The 20760-nt window shown below is 40.7% G+C and overlaps 2 protein-coding genes across 2 annotated transcripts; one reads left to right on the top strand and one right to left on the bottom strand.

The window, feature by feature from the left end:
• Positions 1-3434: 3434 nt before the first annotated feature.
• LOC134180783 (uncharacterized) lies at positions 3435-8662 on the bottom strand. Its single transcript, XM_062647970.1, has 5 exons — positions 8537-8662; positions 6767-7082; positions 6510-6707; positions 4587-4708; positions 3435-4408 (listed from the first exon to the last, which is right to left on the bottom strand). The coding sequence occupies exons 1-5, from the start codon at positions 8660-8662 to the stop codon at positions 3596-3598; spliced, it is 1575 nt and encodes a 524-aa protein (XP_062503954.1). The 3' UTR covers positions 3435-3595.
• A 456-nt stretch (positions 8663-9118) lies between these two features.
• Positions 9119-11476, top strand: LOC134180782 (zinc finger MYM-type protein 1-like). Its single transcript, XM_062647968.1, has one exon. The coding sequence runs from the start codon at positions 9119-9121 to the stop codon at positions 11474-11476; it is 2358 nt and encodes a 785-aa protein (XP_062503952.1).
• The last annotated feature ends 9284 nt before the right edge of the window (positions 11477-20760 follow it).

Raw genomic sequence — 20760 nt, 5'->3', positions numbered from 1 at the left:
ATTTCGATCTCTAGGGAGACTAACACTTCTAGCTCTCCGTTTTCTGTCTCAAATAGAATTTATATCACAGGAATTACCGAAACAAAGATCTTGTCAGTAAGGAGTTGTATGACCAACAGATCAATATGGTGGGATCCAGGACGCCAAACAAACTCGAGCAATTTGCAACAAGCCACCTGATCAGTGTAAAAGAGTCCTAGAGACGACACAGAAAAGGTCCTTCGCAAGTTTTTGAGACAGGAAGTAAAAATTTGAAAGCAATTTAAGAACAACTTATGAAACCTACAATTCTAACTAAGCACCTTGTCAATTACTATATATATATATATATATATATATATATATATATATATATATAAACATTGGATCGAAAGCGTACCTTCACGGCTGAGCAGGCGGTTTGTATGAACCTACCGAAGTCCCATGCCAACGGGCCTGCTTACAGTTGTAAGCAACATGCCATAGGCTTAGTAACGGACGGTACGTTCTTCCCTCAACTTTTCTGGCAGTCAAGTGACCTGCCAATATATAAGGATAACAGATGTAGAAACTGATAACATTGACGTGTCATGTATACTACACTAAACCTATAATGTCAATGTTAGTTTCCTACATTTTGTTGAGTTGAATGCGTATTATTTATTATATGTGATTAATGAATAAAACATTAGCCTTTTTGTGCAGAGCCACATTCCTTTGGACAAATTTCTGTCGTTCGACCAGATCTAGGTTCCTGCTCCATTGCATCGTACCAAAAATGAGCACCTTACCCAATGTGGCTTCTGTCAGCTCCTCGTCTGTTCTTGTTGATAATTCAAAGAACACCTTGCTGTCTGCACTTGTAGAAGCCTTACTGTTCTATGAGCCATGCAGTGGGTATAGCCGTCTTTCTACTTACCCAATATGCTTTCTGTCAGCTCCACATCTGTACAAGAACACCTTACTTTCTGTACTTTTCACCTTCTGGAGGTGTGTCGTGCAATAAATCAGTTGGTTAGACAGTTATCCAATAGAGTGTGTACTATATTGGAGACTTTGCAGATGGCCAGTGCAAGCCCAGAGTACTTCTGAGTAAGGCACAGGAGCCCAGCTGTTGGCTTGGGGAGTCACCAGTAGCTGGTATCTCCTAACGTTTACTTTGTTTCTGACTTTGATGTAAGAAATTGAATAATAAGACCTTGTCCTAAAAGTTAGTAGTTTGAAGACATTCAATTTTCTTAGTTTATATTTTACGTTTAATTTTCCTTGTTCCTGAGGAAACATTGAGAGGACATTCTGTTTTGTAGCATGTTGAAATGTTTACTATACTATGGTGCATTTTCACATTGTCTAGCAGTTTACTTGATGCAGCCAAAGCAAGTGATTGTCGAGGCAAGTATGGCATGCGTTGATAGTAGTCTTTACACCAGCTGCTTGTGATGATAGACAATCAGCAGTGTTTCCCTGTTATGCAAATGACATTCATTATTGCCGGGTACGTAATAAGGTAGGACATAGTTAAGAGTGGACCTAGAAGTGCTGAACATGGTATTATGCCTGCACACTCGATAAGCTAGCCTGTCAGTAAATGATGTTGTGTAATTTGTATTACCATATATTCAAGTGAGCGTTTCAGCTAAACTGACAATTTAGAATAAGGGCAAGGGATTTGTGCAACTTAGTTGTCAACTGTGTTTTTTCTCTAATTTTCGTAGCCCTTAATGAAACAGGGGCGCTGCTATAGTGTAACGAAACATTTTATTTTAGTTGTGATTGCAGTTCATTAGCATGGCTATTGTGTGCCACTAGCAGTTCACCTGAAACGGACAACTAAAGCTGGCAAAGTATACGGCACTCAACTGTTTATTGGGAGGTACACAGTGACCTAACCAGTCAGGTTTCCAGGTTGCCTGCACTCCCCCCTCACCTCAGGAAGAGGGCGTAAATTTTACTATTAACGCAATGGACTATTAATGTTGTGTGGCTTAGTGTTAGAGTTGTGAGGGTTAGCTAACCCTTACAACTCTAACCCTAGCAACCTTAACAACTTTAGCCCTAATCTTCAAAACTCTAACTTTAACCATCTCTAGCCTTAACCCTCATACCTCTAACCCTTACACTCGCAATTCTAACCCCAAATATCACAACCATAATCCTAACACTTGCGACATAACCCTAATCTATAACTCAAAGCTTTAATCCTAACACTCAGAACTGCAACCCTAACCTTCACGACTTTAACCGTAAAAAAACTGTTAGGTCATCTGTGGGATAGAAGGGCAACTAGCCTGAATTAGGGCTCTTATGTGAAGGGCAAGCCATCCGTGTGATTCCCTAATTATTGATTTTACTAGTTGTTATCAATTTTGGAAACCCGCAAGGAATTCTGGGTAATCACCTGGATACTACACCATGCAAATTGGAAATGTATTGTCTCATAATTGTTCTAATTTGCCGAACAGTGTTGCAACGTTATCGTTCTTTTCTAAAGGTTGTGTCATGCGCAACTCTCTCTAATCTGGAAGTGTAATGATTGTTATTATGCATGCAACCGCCTGGTGCATGTAGAGTGCTGAATGTGGATGCTCTAATCATCGCCTTGCCATGCAACTGTATTGCTGCTAGAGCTATAGTTTGTTCGGACAAGGAACGCACAAAGAATTTTGTGAGTACTGTTTCATGCATGTTACATTGCATCCTCCAATCTCTGACTCTCTGTGGGCAACCTATATCTAAGATAAAGTCAAATATGTGAAAATAACGCTAGATAGGAATAGTTTTGACACAAAAGAACGTCTATTCATTAAGGAGCTCTTTGGAAAACAAATGAAAATCTATGTACTGTAATAAGGACAGCTGTGTGTGTGTTGCAAACTTGGAGACTCGGAGTACACAGCAATAGTGATAGTGGGAATATTGGTGCCAATAAATCAAAGAAATAATTTTTTCTTGCTCTCTACAACAGTTTTTGTCGTTTCTGAGACGGTTTGATAATATCTTCTTCATCTATCTTCCAAAGAAGAAACACAAACTAAGACACCGAAAATTGGAATCCATACATTACAACATTTGCTACCATTACGTGACCGTAAAAGTAATCTTTGGTAGATGCGCCCATAATTATAAAGTATAAGTGTTAGAAACTCAATTGTATATTCCAGAGATACATTTACGTACGAGTGCAGAGAGTTTGCAAAGAGAAGTTTTCAACTGTTGAAGAGGTGCCCGGATTACGTTCCTCAATTAATTAATTACTGATTTCGGTGATATTGCATGTAACAGCTAGTGATGATTGCACATTTGACATTATTACTTAAATGTCAGTAGCGTTATACATTGTCCTAGCCTCTCATTTTGTGTGCAGGTTAATAGCTATACAAATGGTCGACTGCATGCATATGATAATTAATTGGTAGCCTGAAGTTTCAACAGAAATCAGTCGGACATAACAGTAATTATTTCCAACACATCAATTTGTGAACCATTTCTAGTAGGTAGCATTTTCGTACCAACGCAATATGAAAACACTAGGCGCCAAGTTGAACAACATTCTTTCGTCAAGATTTTCTAACCATGCAAGGTAACGTCTACTGAATGTATCTTTTTCAGATCTTGTTCATTTCAGTTTCATTTCTACTTTTTGCAAAGACTGCGGGTATTTGAAACCTCGCCAGACAACTAGATTGTTGCTTGAATTTCCGTATGCGTAGACGCCGTTCAAGTTGCTGCTATGACACTTTGTGTACCACCAAGCTCCTGAGAACGATTGGGCACAGTTCCTGCTGCTCTGGTCATTGTCTTGGTCTTTGGTTGTAAACTTCATTCCATTGTGAATCGATAGCGCGTCACCTGCTGTTCCATGGTATCGTCCAATGTACATAACGTACTTGGAAATCGAGTTTCCAATAGTAAAGTCTTCGTATCTAGCATATGCCTTACTTCTATCGGGTGCCATCATATCAATTCGCAGAGTAACGTCAACTGCCAAACGATGGATTTTGTCAAGTCCAAGCCAGAACTCGCCGTACAGCTCTCCAAAACCTTCTTCATATTCAGTCCAAGTGCGATAAAAATTTTCTGATCCGTCTTTTCTTCTTTGTATTACAGTCCATTCTCCACCGTCCGTCTTCATGTCACAGTAGACCTTGAGTGAATCGTGGCCATCACGTGGGTCGATTTCATAGACACCACTATGGGAGTTGCCAAGTTGGAGAGCATGATGACAGTTTCGTGGAATTTCGTTGTCAGTCGTCGGACATAAGGTAGTCAGATCAGATTGCCGAGTAGTACGCTTTGCTTTCTGCTGATGTTCTCTATTCTTGTTGACCGAAAGGCAAGTATCGAATGCGACGAAACAAAGAAAGCAGAGAGCACTTAACAATCTAGCAGTTGTGCTCTTCAATGTCACTGGAAGTGGATAGTGTAAGCTCTGCAACAAGGACATTTATATAAGAGTTCATGCACGTGTCGATTCCAGGCTATCCATCCCATTCATGTAATCTTCTGCGTAATTTGCGGTTTGCTATCTTAGAAATCAGACACAGCTTGTATTGTTTAGTAATAGGAAGTCGCGGGACTCAATTGTCCTGTCATAAGAATGTACATACAGAGCCGGCATTGTTTAGTAAGAGGAAGTCATATTGACGGATATAACAGAAACATGAATTGGTGTTGCCACATGTAGCATTACCAGAAACACCCCCGCCATTCGGCACGGACGTTCTCCAGCCTGAAGAGAACTATTGTGTATGAATGTGGTGCTGCTAGAGTCTAACAGTTTTGGAAGCACACAAGTGCACGTCACTAGCTTGTGTAATACTTTCATATTTTGATAGCATTTCTCTCGCTGGCTATAGATTTAGTGGCAGATTTCGATAGAAATGCATGCATCTGCTCGATGTACGTACTACAACACATCACAAGGCGTGAGCAACTGCACTGCAAATGGATTCCGTCTTCAACTCAAGTTCATGAACGTTTTGATACCTGCCTTTACGTCGCTTGATGACCGTCCACAGATTTGCTGATAGTGTAAGATGCGGTAAATTATGGAGAACAGTACCGTCGTGCTGTTTCTTCTAGCTCTTGTTGAGTTTGACGAACAGTATGCATAGGGCATGCATTGTCAAGGTGATGACGTCAGTCTATAGCCTGACTGTAGATGACATCTAGTTGTCTTTCTGTTGTTTGTGGTTGTCTGCTCATATTTTGGGGTTTTGTTCTTGTTAGAAGCGGCACTATGCGGATCAACAACGTTAACACTGGTGATTTATTCAAGGTCATCTACGGCAGGTTGTTTTTTCGTGGGTAACCAGGCGATCCATGCGGTGTGACACTAAAACAGACTGAAGCCAGTCTGTTCACCGCTCTTGCTGTTTCTAATATGTCTCTTTTGATAAAGTGCTTATGACAAATGGATTGACCTGCATGCGTCTAAATGTAGCTATATAGAAGTCTCTGGCTACTTTGGAAAAGTCGCTCATTATTGCCAGTTTATAACACGTGTAGCAACAATCTTGCGATGGGTCATGCAAGATTGCCTCAATACTATTTATTATGATTACACCTGCAAACTTTCTTTAATTATGCAATTGTCAAAAATTGAAGCAAGCTCAATATAATAAATAATTTAATGTAACGAATTAACTAATAAACTGCAGATATATTTATGGATTGGGTATACCGGGCAATCCATGGATTGTCAGTATGCGCTTTCTACACAACAAATATGCATAATATAGTATGCTCATTTTAATTAGAATGTTTCAATTTCCACTGATTTGGCAGCTAGCTCTTTGTGTGCAATGATCAAGAAACATAATATTTTCTCTGATTTCTAAGTATATTGACTCAAACGTGTGAAACGATGTAGGATTAGCCTAAATATTCCAATTCTTATAGAATGAAATCGTCTATAATTATTTATACTTATCGCAACTTCTATTTTATTACATGAATTAGAAGTCTTAACACTGGCCTACGTCTAATGAGCTTTTGCAGTAGCATCAGGATATGAAAAAGCAGTGATGAACTAACATATTAATTAACTAGATTACTAATCAATTTTTGATTGTTCCTTGTTTACTTGTCAAAGGCACAGCAAACGTTTGTGTCTATTTGTAAATTAAATTTAATTCGTAATTAATTGTTATCTGCAATGTTTTAACTTAATTAAAAGACTTTTATTGCACACTCTACTTTGTTCTTAGATTTTTTTGCAAAGCAATTCTACTACTTCTATTATGTAAGCAAAATGTAGTGACAATTAAGAACTGAGAAAGAAGATATTTTTAATTCTAGAGATTCTCCAATCAGCAAAAGATGCATACAAAAACGGAAAATGTTAATGAAGTCTGTCTTGTATCATTTCAGTTTCATTTCCACTTTCTGTAAACATTTGGTTCTCTGAATAAGTTCCCAGACAAGGAGGTGCTGTCCTGATCTGCCGTATGTGTATTCGCCATTCAAGTTACTGTCATAACAGTTGACATACCACTAAGCTCCTCTAAATTCAACAGCACAGTTTTTACTGCACGTGTCGTTGTCTTGGTCATGGGTAGAAAATTTCATTTCTTTGTGAATCTTTATTGCATCACATGCTGTTCCACTGTATCGTCCAAAGTAGATCACATACTTGGATTTTGCATTTCCAGTACTAAAATCGTCGTACTTTGCGTACGCTTTGCTGTTGTCTGGCGCCATCATGTCAATTCTGAGAGTAACATCAACTGTAAGTCGATGAATTGCATCAAGTCCAAGCCAGAATTCACCATTCAGTTCTCTAAACTCTTGTTGATACTCAAGCCAAGTGCTATAAAAATTTCCGATCCATCTCTTCTTCTTTGAAATACAGTCCATCCTCCACCGTCCGTTTTCATGTCACAGTAGACTTTGAGTGATCCAAGGCCATCACGTGGGTGGACCTCATAAATCCCACTGTGAGAGTTGCCAAGCAGTAGGGCGTGATGACAGTTACGAGAAATTTCTTTTTGAGTTACTTGAACAAGAGGAAATTGCAATACTTCCATCAGACCGTCCATCACGTTCATGATGGTAGGTATCATCTTGATTTTCAGCATCGTCGTCTTTTGAAAGACAATATCCTAATGATATAAGACAAAGAAGCCAAACAGTTACTAAAGAACTAGTCATATTGTATATAGTAATGTTGTTGACGATGGGTTATAAGCCAGCTTTTATATTAGGTGCATTGGCATAACCTGTTATCTTCACAGTTTGTTGTTGCAGTCTTCTGCGAATTGTGCGGTCTTCTGTCCTAGAAATCAGACATAAGAACAATTGTTCTCAAGTAAAAGAAAGTAACGGGATTCAATTGTCTTGTTCTGGGGTGTGATGTAAAGACACAACTAGCATTGTATTAGAACCAGTGAGAGGAAATTATAAGGGACGGATACAACAGGATTTGACCTTCACTCTGCGTCACATTTACACTTGGAGGCGTGGCCATCGGTAGCGTGATCGAAAGCGGGTCCGCCTCGTATGTTTTCTAGATAGAAAGAAACTATTGAGTGTCTAAGGTCGTTAGAATTTCAGGAACACACACGTGCTCATCGTCATTTATCTTGTGTCATCCATTCATTTCCGGTGGCATTTCGAAATGGCGGATTCGGCTAGAGATTCTTGTATTCGACGAATATGACAAAGAAATCACAAAGCGTGAGCAACTGCCATTTTGCATGGTTTGCGTCTTCAATTAGCTGAGTCTTTCGAGTTGTATGCGTAGGAGCAAAACAGCTGATGAAGTTGGGTTGTGTGGGCAGAATTTAGGTAAATTGACACCTGCCCGTATTGTTGTGACTGCATGGTGATTGTCTGTTCATGTTTTGAGTAACATGTTCTTGTCAAAAGCGGCAATAAGCGGTTTCACAATAGTGGTAGTCTGACCAACTTGTCAGCCATGGTAGGTTAGACATCCCTGGCTAAGCAAGTGAGTCCTTGTGATCAATATATGGGTTGACTCTACACCAATTAGACTCAATGCAGTCTCTTTAGACTGCTTCTGCCGTTCCCAGTATGTCTCTTCGTGTCAGGCATTTATGGCACATTGATTTTAAATGCATGCGTCTATCTATAGGAGTAAGTATTACCAGTGTCTGGCTGCTTTACATGCAAATGTCATTTATGATTGCCATTTTGTAAAACGCACCTAATGAGGCGAACCTTTAAATCTTGCACCAAATGTTTGTATGAGCATGTATTTGAAGCTATAGTGGTTAGAAAATGGTGTATGGCATGCAATTTCATATTCTACTTGAGTTTTGTAGAGTGTTCCATTGAAAATTGGGATTATATATATATATATATATATATATATATATATATATATAGTGTTATTCTGATTAGATCTTATATCTACCATTGAGACAGATGTTGGTATAGTTCTCTTGAGTACATTCTTATCAAACTACAGGTGTCTATGACAACCGACAGGTGTCTACCACGTGAAGACCCATTATTGACAAGTCAGCCTTTGTAAAGGTCACGTGACATATTCTAAAATACCTTAAAGCAGTTAGTTAGACAGAGTTGACTCCACCTCCGGAACGTAGCGCTCGCATTGAAAAGAAGTGTATATGCGTAGCCCTGCCGTCGCATTTGCGTCATTGCTCTCATAGCCTTTCTGAGAGCCAACGCAATTTTCATTTTTACTGCCATTCTCCATGCGGTCTCCGTTGTTTATCCAACGTGAAATGCAAGGGGATCAGGGATCCAGGCGCGTACCGTGGCATGGGCTAAATGGGCTATAGCCCCCCCAGTTTTTGTGGGCGTTTCCCATTTTGTCAGGTGAAAACTAGCGTTACGTCGCTTTTTGTAAACGTGCGCGTCTGTTTACAGTCTGGATGTTCGAGGCCGAGCATGCGTGTCTCACACTAGGCTGCAGACATCGGTTTCCGTGATCAACACTACTTCACTGACACCATGTCGTCTCATCAGCAAAACCAGAAGTACAAAAAACAGACGAAACTGTCTCACTGTTTTCGGTAAGATCTATGGTCCACGCTGATATGTGTCAAACAGAGTTTACGCAGTAGTGGGTGTGTTACAATTCTTTACTAGAGTATAGTTCTAGTAGCGAGTATAAAATGTCAATTTCTGTGTTGGGTTAGTCCAGCCGGCTATGCGCAGTTTGCCAGAATCTGAACAGCAAGAGGAGGGACTTGAGGAAGCAAATGACTCTACTACCAAACTGATGCCAGACACTGCCATTGCAGCGTCAGCAGACAGCCATAACAGTGAAGAGATAGCGCCATCGACTCTGTGCAATATGAAAGATCCCTGTCTAGGAGCAAAGACAGCTGACGTTCTTCGAGGTCCTTTTCAGCCAACAGCTGATTCTGTGATTGGTGGAACATTTCCTAAAAGACAGTTTGGTAAACAACAAAGGTGCTTTCAGTCATCTTGGTATGACAAATTTGTATGGCTAGAATACAGTCCACAGTTGGACGCAGCCTTTTGCTTTTCCTGCCGTTTTGCAGAATGCAGTGCCAGTGGTACAATAGGTTGTCCTGATCCATCCTTTACACGGAAAGGCTTCAGAAACTGGAAGACTGCTCTTGATGACTTTAGAAAACATGAATTGAGCTCAGTTCATTCCTTGGCTTCTGGGATGTGGCATCAGGCTAGGCATGTTGCGGCTACAGGTAGTTCTGTGGCACAAAGCCTTAGTGACGACTATGCCAGAAGGGTAGAGCTCAATAGACGAAATCTCAGCAAAATCATACACACAATTCTCTTCCTTGGTCGCCAGAACATACCTTTTCGTGGACATCATGAAAGTGAGGGTTCCTTAAACAAAGGGAACTTCTTAGAGCTACTGAATTTGAGAGCATTAGATAATCCAGACCTTGCTTTACATTTGAAAGGAACATTTACCTATACGTCGCCAAAAATACAAAATGAAATCATTGCATTGTGTGGAAGAAGAATTCAGCGTGGAATAGTTGAGGAGGTCAGGAAATCCGGATGCTATGGTTTAATATGTGACGAAACGACTGACATTTCTCGTCAAGAGCAACTCTCAATTTGTCTTCGATATGTTGACGAAACAGTAACAGTGCACGAACGTTTTCTAGGATTTTGGCCTGTTAAGGAAACTGATGGTGAGTCATTGCATAACTTTCTCAAGGACGTACTGAAAGAGCTCGGTATTCCAGTATGCATGATGAGAGCACAATGTTATGACGGCGCTGCAAATATGAGAGGACGATATAAAGGAGTTAGCACTAGGTTTCTACAGGACGAGAGCCGAGCCATATACATCCACTGCCATGCTCACGTATTAAACCTAACCCTTGCCAAAGCTTGTACTTCTGTTCAGGATGTTCGGAACATTCTCGGTGTAGTGGATTCCTTATATAAATTACTGGAAGGGTCAGCAAAAAGGCACATGCGATTCAAGAACATCCAAGAATCCGTGGATTCAGAAAACCCGGCTACCACTCTGAAAAGAATTTGCGAGACTCGTTGGTCTTCTCGTTACCAAGCAGTTAAAGCCATTAAGGTGGCTTTTAAATCCATAGTTCAAACCCTTCAAACTATTGCAAGTGATGATGCAGAATTAGGAGCAGACGCTGTGTCTCTTCAGAAGTCGGTTGAAACGTTTCAATTCTACTTCTATATTTCTGTTCTAGAGGCAACTTTGGGGAAAACGGCTGTTTTATCTGAATTTCTCCAAGCAAAGCATGTAGAACTATTTGGAGTAAAGGCCAAAGTTTTGGGCACAATTGAGGCGTTGAATTGTGTTAGAGGAGACTTCGAGATGATTTGGAAGCAAACTGAAAAGCTTGCAGAGGAGCTAGATCTAGAAATGCCTCGTTTGGCTCGAAAACGGAAAGCATCTGAGCGCTTAGAGTGGGGAAGAAGTGAACCATATTATCCAGCAACGCCAAAAGACCAGTTCAGAATGACTGTTAACGAACTTGTTGACACGATGATAATGGAGTTGAGAGAAAGATTTAACGAAAACGATTATGACGTTCTCACTGCTGTAGAGACTCTTTTAGCAGATGCCTTGACAGAGACCAAACCAAACTTGAGTCTTCTTCAGACAGCTTGTCAGTTTTATAGAAGTGATTTTGACTATTCCCGTCTACACCACCAGCTTACTGTCTTCTATGGTGAAATAAAGGCGATAGCATCTTCTCATGGAAAAAGACAAATAGAGTCCGATTTACCGGCAATACAGCATATTAGGCAGCTGTTTGCTGGAAAGGGTCTTAGAGACAGCTATCCAGAAGTTTTAAGGCTTTTACAAATATATCTGGTAGTTCCAGTCTCATCAGCAGAATCTGAGCGTTCCTTTTCTACTCTCCGTCGTCTAAAGACTTGGCTTAGGAGTTCTATGGAAGAAGAAAGACTTGCAGCTCTGGCCTTACTAACAGTTGAGAGAGAAGAGGTATTGAAGTTAGAGGAAGCTATTGATGAACTCATAGAAGAGTTCTGTGCAAGAGGAAACCGCAGGATGATTTTTCAGTAAATAGGTGCTTGTTTAGTCTGCTCCATACTGTATATATGTATACGAGTAAACGTAATACTTTGTGGTCTGCATTGTTGCTACTAATACAATTTTTGTCAAAGGGGCGTGTCAGTGTTCGGGTATTTCAGCCCCCCCACTTCCAATGGCCACGGTACGCCCCTGAGGGATCCGTGCGTATATGTACTCGCTCCCTGAAAAACAGAACCAAAAGCAAGTGGCGCATGAGCGGGGGCTTGGGATCTCGACCCTCGAGCCACGGCGACACTTTCCAACAAGTTAGGTGTGGTGCCGTGCAGGAAAATCTCAACGACTGAAGGTAAGAAGTCACATTGTACCAGCGCCATATGGCTGTGACGCTTTGCAGAGTTACACAATTGACATTGTGTTTGCTGTCTTTGTTGACAGTTGTCGATTGCTGTGAGTGCTTATGTATGTTCTGATCATGACTGAGGCTGGCAAAGCAACATTAATGTCATTATGATGAAACCTTATAATCATAATCGAACACGTGTTGTCTTTACTGCAGTTCAGTGTGTAATTGTTAGATATCTCTGTGTAAGCGGAAGTATAATATTGCACTCAACAGTCATTACAATTTTTGTGTTTAATGATTTTGTACAATGTTTTTATTTGATGATATTGCTTGATGAAATTGCAACGATATCGTCAAAACTGTTTCTTTAATATTTCTATGCTACTTTTCAATCTTTGGTCTTATTTTATTGTTTTACACTTTACCTTTATTTGCATTTACATTGAGCATCTTCTATGATGTTTGGTATATGATATGGTGTGTTGTCGTATTATTTACTTTTATGTATTTACACTTGCTAAATCCATCTACTACATGATTCCTTTTATGCATTCACAGATGCTAGTGACGGTTTATGTATATATATATATATATATATATATATATATATATATATATATATATATATATACAAGCTCCAATTCCCGGCTTCGCCCGGGGAAACACATGCCAGGTGCTTCTCCTTTCCACATGAGAGCGCCGCAGTTGACACACACGTTTGTCATACAGCCAGTACAACACGGAAGTGGAGGAGAGACAGGTCGCCTCTATAGGTAGAGATTATAGCAGAAAGTATCTAAAAATTCGTTTGATGGTATCACAGGGGATGTTGGCCATGAATAACTGCAGTGAATAAAAATGTCGCGTATACACTTGCAATCGTATAGCACTCCCGGATACTGCGCTGCCCAGTTGAATGAAATAAGTCACGTGCATTTAGACAAATCGTATAGCACTCCCGGATATTGCGCTGTCCGAAATGAAGTCACGTGCAGTTAGACGAATCCATCAGAGCAGAACTGGAAGTCACATGTAGTAATCACCCGGATAATCTGTTCCCGTATCTCACGAAGTCACGACTCGTACCGACTCTCATCATTTCGACAGTCCCGCTGAACGTCTTCTCTTCGAAGACGTTGCTGGAGTTCTGGGGAACATGTGCATCAAACACGGCAGCTCTTCGACGGTCGTAGACTGGCAAACGACTGTGGGCGTATTTTTTCAAGACCCGGATATAAGCAAAAATATGTTCTCTTTACCGGCGTCGCCCGCAATAAACGACACGCTCGACGCGTACCGTCCGACGTCGGAAACAGGCAGTCTAAATTTGGCGGAGATACGATGCGCCGTTCCGGAGATATTCGCGCGCGAGCGGAAGCGAGTGCGATCGGCGGGAAATGGCGTCGTCGTGGGAGAAGTCAGGAGGACGACCACGGTCTTCCTTTCGACTTGAATGAATTCGGCGTGGCCGAACCAAATTCAGCCGAGATCGGACTCGCCGTTTTTGAGAAACGCTCCAACAGATGGACACACACACACACACACACACACACACACACACACACACACACACACACACACACACACACACAAACACACACACACACACACACACACACACACACACACACACACACACACACACACACACACACACACACACTCACCCACACATATAATGCTCCAAGTCTTGTTCGTCGGACAATGCTAGACGGCAACACTTAAACTTGGAGCACATCTCTAGACACGTTTTCCCATCCGCACAGTTTTAAAAGCACATGACCGATATCTATGTTCAAAATATGGTTTCGCTTACTCAAGTCACTGGAAATGTTATTGTCGATCTGTTTTGGTGGCACTATGATGGATCCAAGCAATTAAATTTGGTTGTCTACATTACAGGCTTCTCTTATACAGGATAATGCAGATAGTGAACAAATTACTGAACGGTCTGAAACCCGAGATTGTCATATTGGATTTTCAACCACAAATAAACGTTCTGTTGCTATTGACTGTAGCTTTATTTTATCTAGTGACATTGTCTTGAATGGTCTTTCCTTGGCTGCTCGTCTACATTATGCTAATTCAATCGACATACCGACTCTTCATGCTGTGATGAATGAGACGATGCCTCTCCCAGTCTTCACTGTTGTTCACATTTTCAAATCGATTCGTCCTTTGATAGCTGACGTAATTTCCGGGGAATTTCGTTTGTGTGTCAATCCTAGTATGCTGGGCATGGTGAGACTGTTTGCTTTTGCAAAATCTGTTCTTAGTTTGCCTCATCGGGGTGAGAAGACGAGACTTCGTGTTATCAAAATCTATTTGTATCACGTATTAAGCAATCGCAAAATGGAGATATGGTCTCATTATTGTTAGAAGCCGGTATTGATGCTTCTCGCCTTGACAACAATAGTTTCACATCTGTTGATGTTGGAAAAAGCAATGCACGTCGATCCAACAGAATGGCTCGTGAAGGTCGTTACAGTGACGCTGTTCGCTCTCTTCCCTCAGAGGGTTGTGAAGATCATAACAACTCTGCTCCATATGAAGAACTTATATCTGGTCATACAGACTGTCAACTTTCTGACTTTTCTTATGACACACCACCTTCGTTAGTGGTAGAAAATAAAAATGTTCTATCAAGTCATCACGCATTATCCAAAGGATAAAGTACTGATGGTTCGCAGTTGAGGACGCAACATCTGTTGAATGCAATTTGTGGTACCATATCCCCAACAGCTCAATCCTGCTTTGACAGCCTCACAGTTTTCATGAACAATCTGCTTGCTGGAAAATTACCTACATGTATTGCTTCTTGGCTAGTAGGTGCCTCTCTTACAGCTCTGAAAAGGAAGAATTGTGGGTACAGACCCACTGCAGTTGGTGAAACAATTCGTCGTCTTGCAAGTCGTTTATGCTGTGCTGCCACTAAACCTCGTCTTGAAGAACTATTACTACCATACGGTTAAAAAGGAGTAGCAGTAAAAGGCGGTTTGGAAGCTGCTGTGCACGCGGTAAGATCGTTCATTAATTGCAATTTTTCAGGAAAGATCTCTGCTGTTTAAAAGTTGACATGAAGAACGCGTTCAATGAATGCAACCGACTATCTTTTCTTAATCGTCTACATAAAGAATTGCCTGATATATATCCTTGGGTTTCTTGGTCTTATCATTGCGCAGGAGAATTGCGCTTTGGTACCCACCGTATTCTTTCCAAATCTGGTGTTCAACAAGGTGATTCATTGGGTCCACTGCTATTCAGCCTAATGGCTTTAAAACTCCTAGATGAGATTGGCAACCAAATTTCTGATCTGCGCTTACAAATTTGGTATTTAAACGATGTAACATTTATTGGCACAAGATCATCGATTGCTTCAATGCTTGATTCGTTACAATCAACAGTCCCAAAATATGGCTTAAACCTGAACTTGAACAAGCGTGAAGTGTTTTGGCCCAGCGGTGACCACAATTTTCCAGATATTTCTTCACAAGTCCAACATGTTATGCAAGTAGAAAGTGGTGCAGATTCTTTGGGCTCGCCCATTTATCGATCAGAATAGTATTATGACGCAGTTTCCAAAAACAAATTAACACCGTAACGAAAGCTCAAAACCATTCATAGATATTGATAATCCTCAAGTTAAATTTCAACTTCTGCGCAGTTGTTTATCTCTCCCTAAAATCAACTATCTTCTTCGCACTGTTTCCCCAAGAAAAGCAACGCAGAAATGCTATCTTTTCGATCAACGCTTGCGAAATTCACTAGAAATTTTGTCTCACTCGTCGCTTTCAGATGAAGCGTGGTGTCAAGCATCCCTGCCAATCACTCTGGGAGATCTGGGATTACATGAAGCACAAAGTTTCTCTCCTCTTGCATTTATTGGTAGTTGTAATTCTAGCCGAGATATAGTCAAACGCCTCCTTTCTACTTCTGCTACTAAAGAATCTTCAGTAGTTCTTTCGGATTGCTAGACGAATTCCAAATCAGCCTTTCTTCAGGAGTTTGGGAGTCTTACATCAGACACTAATATTGACTCGCTATCTCAACGTTCATTGCAAAATCAAGTGGATACAGGGAAGTTTGATTCATTGAAACAGTCTTCAACCATTCCTGACCAAGCTAGACTAAACGCAATATCTGAAACACATGCAGGGGCATGGGTCAAAGCCATAACAAACCCAAATCTTGGCCTTGCTATGTCCAGGCATGAGTTCACTGTTGCTCTACCACTTCGGCTGAGTATTCCTCTTTTTCCGTCTCATCCAAACGCTGTACGCTGCCCATGTGGTCAATTGATTGACAAATTTGGTGATCATCTTCTCAAAACGCCACGATGCTTTAGGGGACACCATCTATAATGCAACGTTGATAGATGACAAAGGGACTTTACTAGAACAGAGGTTTTTGTCCAGAAGAACAATCGCCCTGGTGATGTTTACCATCCCAACTTTCTGTTTGGACGTCATGCCTATTTTGACCTTACCAACGGTAACACAGTCCAATTGAAATTTGTTGACAACAGTGCAAATTCTGCTGGTTCTGATTCAGCAGTAGTTCAACTTGAGAAGATCTCAAGTACGAAGAAGCAGTCGTTGACAGTGGTGCCTTGTTCTTCCCACTAGCAGTGGAAACTTATGGCTGTTGTACTCCTGCTAGTCTGGATATTATTAAAACTATTGCGTCTAAAGTAGTGACTGCGACTAGTATTCCTTTTACACAAGCATATTCTAATTTAATGTAACAACTATTTGTTAATTTGTGGAAATTTAATGCTTGCATCATACAAAGTAGATTAATGGTAGACACTGATGCAATTGCATGGGATTTGCCGGTTTTGTTTGTTAGTAGATTCTCTCTCTCAATATATATATATATATATATATATATATATATATATATATATATATATATATATATATATATATTTAGAGTGACACACATATATTTGTATATAATACATATAACACCAATAACACATATCCTCACTAAGGACTGAAGCACAAAGAGTCTAAGTCATAATAATTAGGTCTTGAGTTATACTGCCATAAACGAACAGATAACTGTTCACGAAATTGCCTGGGAGCTTGGCCCAAAGACAAGCCAGATGATAGAAGAGACTTCTTTACAATTGATCTCAACACCTCCAGACTATGTGCAGCTCTTACTCCGTATGATTCAACCACAAGAAGGTAGAACAAACAGCCATAACTTAAAACGTTAGCAAGATGGCGTTCATCTTTTTTCACTTTCACAGCCTCAGCAGCAGCACCAGCTTTTGTGGCAGCATTAATAAGGTGAGAGGGAATGAAAGAATTTCTCACGGAAATGTCAAAATAAGCAGGCTTGCCTAGGGAAAAGTCGGAATGGAAAACGTCACCTGGTCTTGTCATAGAATGAGAGGAACAGCGTTGTTCTCGACGTACATTGGAGTTGTCTAAGAGCAACCAGTGAAAGATGACGTCACATAAGGCATCATCCCGCTTAATAGCAAGAGGACCACAGCCAAGAGCATGGTCACCAAAAATATCCCATTCATGACCGCGCACATAACGGACTGAGTCTGGGGGTGCTGGAAAAACCTTAATTCGAAATTCAAACGCAAGGAAGTCACAAATTCATGCGGAGACATGGGCAGGCCTAGACTTGAGTTGGGGATTGAACTCAACCAAGTGCCCGCATGAGATTATGCGACAGCACTGAAACGTGCCTGTTCTCGCAGACTAACAAGGATGAATTTAATGTTGGATCTTAAAGCATCAACCAGAGCCTTCTAGAAGGAATGTTGTGTAGAAGAAACAGAGGACGAGACAGAAATAGTAGGTGGTAAAAGACTTGCAAGATGTTGATGGCACTGCACTTCACCAGAAAAACGTGAGAATGCTGAGTCCAATAATTTTCTTCATGTACCGGCATGAACGCTGATTCATTAAGAAAACGGAGAGATAACTGCCGAGAAGAGTTGCAGCTGCCAACGAAAGCTGCAAATGAAGATCTAGAAGCTTCACGAAGACCTAGACCACCCAAACGAAATTGAAGAGTTGCCTGTTTCCATGCCAGGTCAGAGACCGAAGAAGAGGATAAAGCCTCTAAACTGTGGTGAAGACCACTGTCAAACTGTATCAATACATTATTGATCTTGAAACCAGGAACCGTTCTAATGATTTGATTCAGCTAACAAGGGCTCAAGCCGCTGCGGAGAAGATGAAGCTCCACCTGAGAATCCTCTAAAGCTGTCAAACGGTCCTGCCAATCCAAAATCTTGTCCAGTTGTTGGAAAACAAATTCAATAACATATGAGAAATATCTATATATAGGACAACCAAGGAAGTCAAAACAACCATGAATCTGAACACTGCGCTGAAATTCAGTAGAAATTTAAAGAAATTGTGATCTCCAGATAGCCAAAAGACCTCGCATTTGTTCAAATTGATATGAAGACCCAACGAGGGACCCTTTGATAACAAGACTTCTAAGAGACAATCAACTGAAGCCCGCTGGCCAAGGCAATAGCCATCGCCCAAATACGATAACGTCAGCTACAAATCTGCAATGGACCCAGGTCATCCAAAAACTCCATAAGAACGAGGAAGAAAAGTAGGGGACTAAGTGGATACCCTTTTTGCACTCCTGCAGATGACTTGATCAAAAAATTCCAAAAATTCAACATGCCTTCACAATGGTAACACCACGAGGACCATCAGTACAAGTTTGGGAACTCTTTACTTAGACGACTCAAAAAGGAAGCTCAAGAGCATTCATTAAAGGCATTTTTAATATCAATTTTCAGGCAAGCCACGTTGGCATCAGGTCCATATTGAGCAATACAACATAATAGTGTGCACAACAGCGTCTAAACCTCCTGGAACACAGACACCAACCTGGCCATAAGACAAAAAGGTGTCAGGTAAGTCATCTTTTACAGCAGAACAGCACAGACTGCTGACAAGTCGACGTAGGACCTCACCAACAGCTATAGGGCGGACACCACCTTGCTTCTTCAATAGAGCAGTGAGACGTGGTCCACATAAGCAAAAGGCTATCCTAGGGTCAGCACGACCAGACAGAAGAAAATTTACGAACAGGTCAAGTTCTCCAAACACTGCTTGGCTCTAGGAGTTGTAGTACCAAGAACGGCATCAAACAATTGTTGAAAATTCAGTTGAGAAGCTCCGAGGCTGGATGCTCAAGAAAAAGTTTCAATTGAAGCCAGAACTGAATCCATACTGACAAATAGTAAAGTAGGGATATCACCAGATACAGTTGGCAAGACATTCTCCGAGTGGCGTTGATAGATTTCTTCAAGAACATTACTGTCATGAGGGCTGGCTGTACCCAGAAAGCCAAGGCACCGCATGGCATCTCTGTAACGACCTTCTCTGGCATAAGCAAGCGCCATTATTCGATTAATTTGATCTAGAGGCGAAGAATTGCAATTAGCATACTGTTTTCTATCAACATCCAGTCTAGCTTATAAAGGAAGACTGAATATCACCAGAAGTCCACCGTTCTAGACGGGATAACAACAAGGATTTGACAACAACACGTTTGTTCTGTCAGCCTTTTGGTGGGCATCTCAAAACAGCTTTAGGGAACATGTGAAGAAGAGCATAGACCATAAACCATGGTATGTGGCATTCCTGAATTATGTGGCAAGAACTACAGCAAGAACAGAATAAACAGAGCGTGAAATATGGCCAATAGTCTTGACTAGTAGCAGAGAAACCTCTTGCATCAAATACTCAAACAAGACAGCCTCCAGATGAACGGGACACGCGAAGGCTGCAGGCTGCCTTGATTGCTTCAAAAACCGGATTTTCAAAATGACTTATCTGATCAGTGAAAGGACAAGATGAAGCACCAGAAGCTGATTCACGAGTTACAGAATGACGTGAAGTAACGTCTGTAGGCGCTCTAGAGAGATCGTGAGTGCACGCCATTCCGGAGAGCCAGAAAGACAGAAGAGGATCTACCATCAATCCACAACATCTAGGGCGGCCAAGGCCTTGAGACTGTGTACAAACTTTTCAATGGGCAGAATAGGCGAAGCTACAGTCTGAACAGAGACACCGTTTGTGAGCACACAAAAAGGATTCTGATGGAAACGAGAGCGAGAGACATGTTCCAAAATAATATGTTGCCAAAGGGAGTTGCTGTTGGCGTACGAACAATGGCATAAGGGGCAAGAGCAACTCTCCAACTCTGACTCATAGGTGAATGCAGAATGGATGTCGCGACGCTGGCAGCTATCCGTCCCCCCATCATCCGCATCATCATCATCACTGTCAACGTCCTCAACCAACTTGCTGGACATATAGCAAGAAGACAAGAAAACAAGGAAAACGGCAGAAAAAATTCAAAAGATGGGATCCGCCATTGCAAGGTCCCTTTATACATACATACATACATACATACATATATATATATATATATATATATATATATGCATGTATGTATGTATGTATGTATGTACACATATACAGTAATCTAAAGCAAAGTCTGGATTGAAGTTTTAACAATGTATCTCTTGTTTCGTAACTAAGGTTATTGCTAATTCAATTCAATTAATTAATATTGCTCTCTCAGGCATTCAAAATCGATAGAAGATAGACTGTATCTAGTTTCATTATTTCATTATTGGTTGATTACCACTTACAGCAAAAGTCGTCTTGGTATTAATATCAACGTAAAGGTATAACATATATTAAACCATATTTGCAAATTATTCGTTACATGTATTGGTTACATGCACTAGAGCATTGCCTAGATAACAATTGCATGTTATTATAGCAAAGGAATTGTTAGTCAATCTGTATTTATTATATCGTCTTAGTTAATTAATGATTCCATTTTAAGACTTGAAAAGTAGGTATGTTTTTATGAGAAAGCAATCTTTGCAAATGGAAAATTTAGTGTGTACAGCATTTTTATGTCTAACTGGATTGCTAAATTTTTAAGAAGTTGAAGACGC

This window comes from Corticium candelabrum, chromosome 6, assembly GCF_963422355.1.
Source record: "Corticium candelabrum chromosome 6, ooCorCand1.1, whole genome shotgun sequence".
Taxonomy (NCBI): Eukaryota; Metazoa; Porifera; class Homoscleromorpha; order Homosclerophorida; family Plakinidae; genus Corticium; species Corticium candelabrum.
The sequence above is the reverse complement of the archived record's forward strand: the minus strand, read 5'-3'. Positions and strand labels throughout refer to the sequence as shown.

Coding starts and splice junctions, on each gene's coding strand:
- LOC134180782 (XM_062647968.1), top strand. CDS start 9,119: ATGCGCAGTTTGCCAGAATCTGAACAGCAAGAGGAGGGACTTGAGGAA.
- LOC134180783 (XM_062647970.1), bottom strand. CDS start 8,662: ATGGAGAATGGCAGTAAAAATGAAAATTGCGTTGGCTCTCAGAAAGGC. Junction 6,708..6,766: donor TGGCTTGAGTATCAACAAGA/GTTTAGAGAACT, acceptor ATCGACTTACAG/TTGATGTTACTCTCAGAATT. Junction 4,709..6,509: donor CCAAGACAACGACACGTGCA/GTAAAAACTGTG, acceptor AGTTCTCTTCAG/GCTGGAGAACGTCCGTGCCG.